General features: G+C 52.9%; 1 protein-coding gene across 1 annotated transcript in view; it reads left to right on the top strand.

Annotated features, from left to right (window-relative positions):
• Positions 1-6,377, top strand: part of SAMD11 (sterile alpha motif domain containing 11) — a gene marked incomplete at its 5' end in the record, with an annotated part of 82,596 nt that overhangs the window by 62,762 nt on the left and 13,457 nt on the right. The window contains one exon of the mRNA XM_017743968.1: positions 4,972-5,064. Within this exon, the coding sequence (XP_017599457.1) occupies positions 4,972-5,064 (93 nt within the window). The remainder of the gene's footprint in view (positions 1-4,971; positions 5,065-6,377) is intronic.

Below are 6,377 nucleotides of genomic sequence, written 5' to 3' on the forward strand. Positions count from 1 at the left end.
TGGGGACAGCAGGAGCAGCGAGATAACCCGGGGCAGTCACTGGGGCTGGAGCCTGCTCCTGCCATGTCCCAGACACCATTACCTGGCCTGCTGGGAGGGGGATGCTGCCTTTATTTTGCAGCTGCTTTGGCATTCCCCATGCGGAGACCCAGCAGTATTCCCTGTCCCCTCCTTCCCTGCCCTGGGAGCTGCCCTGCTCTGGTATTGTTCCAGGATCCCAAATCCCAGAAGCTCACTGCTTCCCTGCCCCCAGCTTCCCCAATAATTTTTTTTTCCCCATTCTTGTTGCCCTCAGTTAAATTATGGCTCGTTACTCCCCTGACCTCCCTTTGTTCTGTGGTTTCCTGCTGGTGAGGGCTGGTGCTGATGGATCCCCCTCTCCCACCAGCCTTTGTTGGGAGCAGCTCTGGGCCTGCTGAGCCCCAGCAAGCTGGGGCAGCTCCTCACAGAAGCCCGTGGCTGGGAGAGGGAGTCCCCAGGGTGTCCCCAAACCTGCTGTGTTGGACACAGGGACGGGAGGAGCGGCTGGGATGGAGCTCCAGGCTCGGCTGAGCGGAGCAGCTCCTCTGGTGGGAGCCTGTCTGTGCCAAAGGAAAAGGGGAAGATGCTGCCAAGACATCTCAGACTGGCCAGTGGGGATTGTCATCCTCAGGGCTGGAGTTAAGAGCAAGGATGTTTTCCCTCTCTTAAAATAATGGGAAAGGAGGTGGAAGAGGGGCTCTGGTCTCGCTGGATGTTGGCTGGCCAAGCCTGGGTGGTTTCCCGTGGAAGTTGGCTCCGTTCTCTGTTTACTCGGGACTTTGTGGTCCAAGAAGCTTTCAGAGCAGGCTCAGTGCTGTGCATGGGGAGCGTGAGATAGGTCTCGATCTCTTCCCATTGTGCTGGAGCAGGAGCACAGTGCAGGAGAGTTTAGCGCAGGAGAGTTTGGTGCAGTCCCTCAGCTGAAACTGGGGCCCTTTGTAGCCCATTCAGCAACGCTGGGAGGGCAAAAACCTTGTGAGCAGCTCATTAATCTCCCTTCTCCAGGTGACCCCTGTGCTCAGCTCTCAGCATGAGTGTCCTTGGTGCAGATTCCCTGTGGAGGGTGGGGATAAAGCCCCTCTGTCTTTGGGGAAGCCTAGGGATAGGTTTTCTAATCTCCCCAGACTTAGGCTCCCAAGTCCTCTCCTCAAAGCTGATCAGGAGGCTTGGGGTTCTTAGATGTGTTGGTGAGGATGACTCTTAAGCCAGGCAGCTCTGCTGAGTGCAGGGAGGCTGAGGATTAGAGCAGGGCAGGAGACAAAATAACCCCCCCAGCCTGGCTGCCACACCAGCTGGTTTATGGGGCCGTGCCCACATCCTTTCTCCTGCTGCTGCAAAGCCTGGGGTGATCCCTGTGCTGGGGACAGAAGTGCTGTCCTGCTCCAGCTACTTCCCAGCCCTGTCTCCATGCCCCACTGCAGGAGTGCAGCAGGTGAGTGCTGGGCTTCCCACAAAAGAGGGGAGGAAAAAGTCCACTCTGATTTCTACAGCTTTGGGGAAAATGTTCGACTTTGTCCCCAAATCCTCCCTCCGGGTCGCTTCCTGTGCTGCCTTGCCAGGCCAGCATGAGCCTGGGATGTGATGTGGGGTGCGGGGACCTGTGTGGGGACCTGGGTGAGGGGGTTTGTGCTCAGGGCTGTGCTGCACTGGCGGCAGTGGGTGATCAGTTTGCCTGGGGCTTCCCCCAGCCCCCCTTCCTGGTGATACTGCCTGGCCTGGCTTCATAACCCTACAGTTCCACTGATAATGTCTTTCATTTTCAGCTGTAATATTAAAAACTGCCCTGATTTGGCTTCCTTTCAACTGCAACGCTCTGTAAGAAGGCAGGAGAGAGGAGGCAAAAGCAGGGATTTGGAGAACAAAACCCCAGCCATCGCTCCCCATACTTTCAGGTGGATGTTGCCTTTTGCAGGTGCATGGGCTGAGCAAAATCTGTCTTGGGGCTTTGTGGTCGATGAGCAGCAAGGCACTAAATGCACAACCTGTGTCTGGGAGGGTGCTGAGACATCCAGGAGCTGCTCTGCCAGCTCATTTGCAAAACATATTTGGTTTTGCTGCTGCTGGTGCTGCAAAGTCAGGGGGAGATGGACTGTGGCTGCTCCCATCTCGGTGTCCTGCTGTTTGTGTCAGGGCAGGGAGGGGATGGATGGTGGAGATCCAGGGCTGGACTGGGAGTGCAGGGTCTTGTGGAAGGGCTGGGCAGGTGGCAGTGGGGTGGCAGAGCTGTGCACAGGACTGAGGGGGAGAGGATGGGTGCTGGAGCACAGACACCTCGCTGAGGTTGTACCCTGGCAGCTGGGAGTTCACTGAGTTACTAAAGCAGGTGGGACCTGCCTCTCTCTGCTTGCAGCTCAGGAAGCAAAGATGGGCTTTGACTTCTTAAAGCCCTGGGCTGGGACTCAGAAAATCTGAGTTCAGTCCTGTGCTCTGCTCCCGACTCGGTACATTTGGGGTGGGTTGTTACATCTCTGTGATGATCTTTATGCTGATCTTTATTCCCTTTCCTTGCTTACTCTATCTCTTGTGCATTTAGTCCCCACACTTCTGGGGCCAGAGGCATCTCTGCCACACTGCAGGGCTTTGCCTTAACTGAGGAAATAAATAAAAAAGAGGAAGTGTTTGATTCTGTGATGTCACTGAAAAACTGCCGGGGGCAGCCCAAACCCAGAGTCAGCACGTGGGATTTGGTGCTGTGGGACCAGGTGAACCTGAGATGCCAGGAGGATCACCCTGGGGAAAACTGTGGCATCCCTCTGGAGGGAATCTGGACTGTGTGGAATCTGGACCCCTCTCCCAGGGGCAGATGTCACACCTGGCTGCTCACCTGTGGGGCTCGGGGGCTGCTGGGGCACGGGTCGGAGCGGGCTGGTGTCAGTTCAGAGTTCCTGCGTGATCCTGGTCTTGCCCTGCCCTGGTGCAGCCAGCTGGGAGGGAGATGGGGCTGCTGACGTGCGTGGGAATGGCATGGGAATAGCTGGGAATAGCTGGGAATAGCAGGGCCTCCTGTGAGCCGGAGCGAGCGTCTGCCGGCAGATGGGCCCGGGGGTGGGAGAGGAACAGCGGGAGGGAAGCAGGGATGGGGGAACGAGGTGCCTTGGCAGAGCTGTGAAACCAAGGAATCTTCACTGCTCGCATTCCAACTGCTGTCACATGGACCCCGTGCTTCTGTCACCAGTTCTTTTCCATGGAGACTCCTCTGCCTCCAGCCCTGCTGGGCTCTGCTGCCTCCTGCCCGGGCTGGGAGGGGCGAGCGGAGCAATGGGACTTGTGTTGTTCCAAAGCCACAAATCCTGGCTGAGAACAGTCCTGAGGAGGAGCAGGATATATGATCTTGGCCTCCAGCACTGAGGGTTTGCAGTATCAGGGTAACGTTTCCAGGAAAATCAGCATGAAGGATGGAGCATTCCAGGGGGAGGGAGCTGCTGGCTCTGGTTGTGCTCCCTGGCCAGGTACCTGCGAGCTTGGGAAGCTGAGAGTGGCTGTGGACGAGTTATGTAAGGGGTAAACTGAGGCAGGAGGAGTGAGAAAATGCCGATTGTGTGGACAGGCTGACTCGGCACCTGGGATGTGAAGTGCTGAGAGAGCTCCAGCGCTGTCACCAGTGCTCCTGTCCTTCCCTGGCTCTTCCCAATTCCCTCTGTTTTGCTGTGTTTCCTTGGCTTTGGGTTCTGCACGGTCACAAGCCTCTGCATCGTCTCCGAGTGCCAGTTTTGCTGAGGGATTTGGTGACAGGGTCGTGGCAAGCTGAGTTTGGAGGCAGCTTGGGCTCTTCAAAGCCTTGAAATGCCACTTGGAACTTCGCAGAGCTGCCGGATTGCTCCTTGGGCAGAGGCACCTGCTGGGGCTGCTCTGCTCAGCCCTGTGCTCTGATCCCCTGATAAATCCCTGCCACGGCAGCAACCTGGGCTGCTCAGCTGCATTCCAAGTGATGGGGAGTGATCCTGAGTGCAGGGGACAGTTGCTTGGCTGGAAATGTCCCCTGGAACAGTGATAATGTTGTTGTTGTTATAAATAGGACCGAGGGGGTTTGTAACCTTCCTTAACCCCCACGTTTCGGGCAGATTGCAGCAGCCTGGCTGTGCTGGGGCTCACAGGCAGATCCAATCCGTTCTCACTCAGATACGCTGCTTATTTGGGAGATTTTTTTTAAAATTTTTTTCGTTCTTTTAAGGTGCTGCATCTTTAACAAGCCCTTGATAGATGAGAATTTGATGCTTGCAGTGACAAACAGGCTCTTCCTTCCTGCCCATATGCACCATCATGCTTTCAGTTTCCCCAGCGTTATTAGGGGAGGATATTGATTCGAAATCTGCTCGGGAACGCTGTAATTGTGTATTAGAGATTTGGTGTTGGTTTGGAGGGCTGCAGTAATGCAAAAGGCTTGAGTGTTTCCGTGCAATCCAGAGGGGGAAGATTGCTGAGGACCTTGAGGTTTTGAAGGAGGAGGGGGGAGGGAGGGGGAGAGACTGAGAGAGAGAGAGAGACAGAGAGAGAGAGACAGAGATACTGTGGTAGGAAGATTCAGAGATCTGTTGTGCTTTTTTTTTTTTCCTGTGTTGTTTTTTTCCTCCCCTTCCTCTCCCCCAGTTGCTTTGCATCAGGGCATGAAAGGAGTGGAAACACCGGGGGGACAAAAGGCACCAGAGCAAATGATGAAACTCAGTAAGGAAATCAACTGGATTCAGAATTTATGGCTTGAAAACGTTGCATTGATCAGTGTATGAATAGTCATTATGTGCTTTTGGGCTGCGTGATTAGGAAAGCAGATCAAGGCTCTCAAGATGATGATTTTTCTTACTTTCATTTTTTTCTCTCTCTGCTTGTAATATCTGTGTGTGTGTGTGAGAGAGAGAGAGAGAGAGCAGCAAAATACCAAAGTCTCTCTGGTCGCTCCTGCACAGAGGAAAGTGCAGCCTTCTCTGACACTCAGCTTTCTCATCTCTCTCCTAGATGAAATTTTAGGCAAGAGAAGAGTATGTTCTCCCAACAGCAGCAGTGAGTGTCCTTTAGAGAGCAAGAAAGCCCGAAGTGAGTCCCCAAAGGGTAAGTGCTGCTTCTCCCTCCCCCACCCCCTTCCCTTTCTTCTCCTTTCCCGTGAGTGGAACTTAATTGAAATTAAGGAGGGAGGGCTGTGGGGTGGGAGCTGTGTCTGGCACTGGGGGTGCAGGAGGAGGCGACCAGGGCTCTGTTTTTCCTTTATCTCCTCGGAGGGAGCCTTGCAGGGCGAGAAAGGGGATTGCCTCTTAATTACAGTAATTGCTTGATGATTAAAAAAAAGCAGGCTGCAGCCTTTGAGGTGGATTTTAGGGGTGTTCCTACTTTTTCAGGCAGAATGTCTTGATTGCATGTTTAATATAAAAGGTACACACAGGCTGATCGTGCTGGCATCTGCTCCTTTAAAGGGAAAAAAGGAGCCTGTCAGGGAGAATGGGGCTGCTGAGTTTTCTCTTATGCATTTATGGCAGCGTTCCTATAGAGATGGAATCTGCAGAAGGTTTCTCTATTTAGGGTTTGGTTTGTTGTTGTTTTTTGGGGTTTTTATCTCTTGATTTGCCTTCCAGTTCTTTCCTATAAACACGATTTTTAAACTTTCTTTACGACTGGCAGAGTGGGATGGGTAATGGAGCCTGCAGTTAATGAGTTTGTCTCCAGGTTGAGTAAATGAGGTTTTGCAGGCCGTTTACTTAAAGGCTTTGTAGTTAATATCAGACTAATTAGCTGTCAGTAATACCCACCTCCATCCCTGTGCCTAAACCTGCACTCTCTGGCCATTAAAAAACCCAAAGCAGAGCAGCTGTGTGAAGCTGGATCCTGCTCCCTGGGTTTGGAGTCCAGCTGAGACTCCTCCAGGGGTGGATTCCCAATAAACCATCCAGGGAATCTCAGAGGGCACTTCTTGCAGCAGTTTGTCCTGAGGCCTTCTCAAACCACGCACTTCATATTCTGCTTTATAAAGATCCGTTGTGGGGACCTCTCCTGGAGCCTGATCTCTCAGAATGTTCCTGTTCCTTCCCTCCTTGTGCCCAGATGATGATGTGAAGGCAGAATTCTCTGAGAGGATGTTGAGTGCTAGTGTCACTATGGAAAATACCAAATCCTCTCTGATGTAACCCTCTCCTGCCTGTTAACTCTTCTGGAACAGCAGAAGTGCCTCAGATTTTACTGGGAACCCTCTAAACTGCTCCTCTTTATCTGTTTTCCTTGATTTTTTTCCCCATCTGCTCTATTCCTGTTATCCCTGGAATGTTTCTGGTGGCTGTGCAGGTGAGTTCCAGATGATGCTTCCACAGGTTCATAAACAGATTTGTTCCATCAGATGTGAGGCTCCTGGGACACATTTTCTATTTTGCTGTTCC

Source organism: Corvus brachyrhynchos, unplaced genomic scaffold (genome assembly GCF_000691975.1).
Source record: "Corvus brachyrhynchos isolate BGI_N302 unplaced genomic scaffold, ASM69197v1 scaffold68, whole genome shotgun sequence".
In the NCBI taxonomy this organism is placed as follows: Eukaryota; Metazoa; Chordata; class Aves; order Passeriformes; family Corvidae; genus Corvus; species Corvus brachyrhynchos.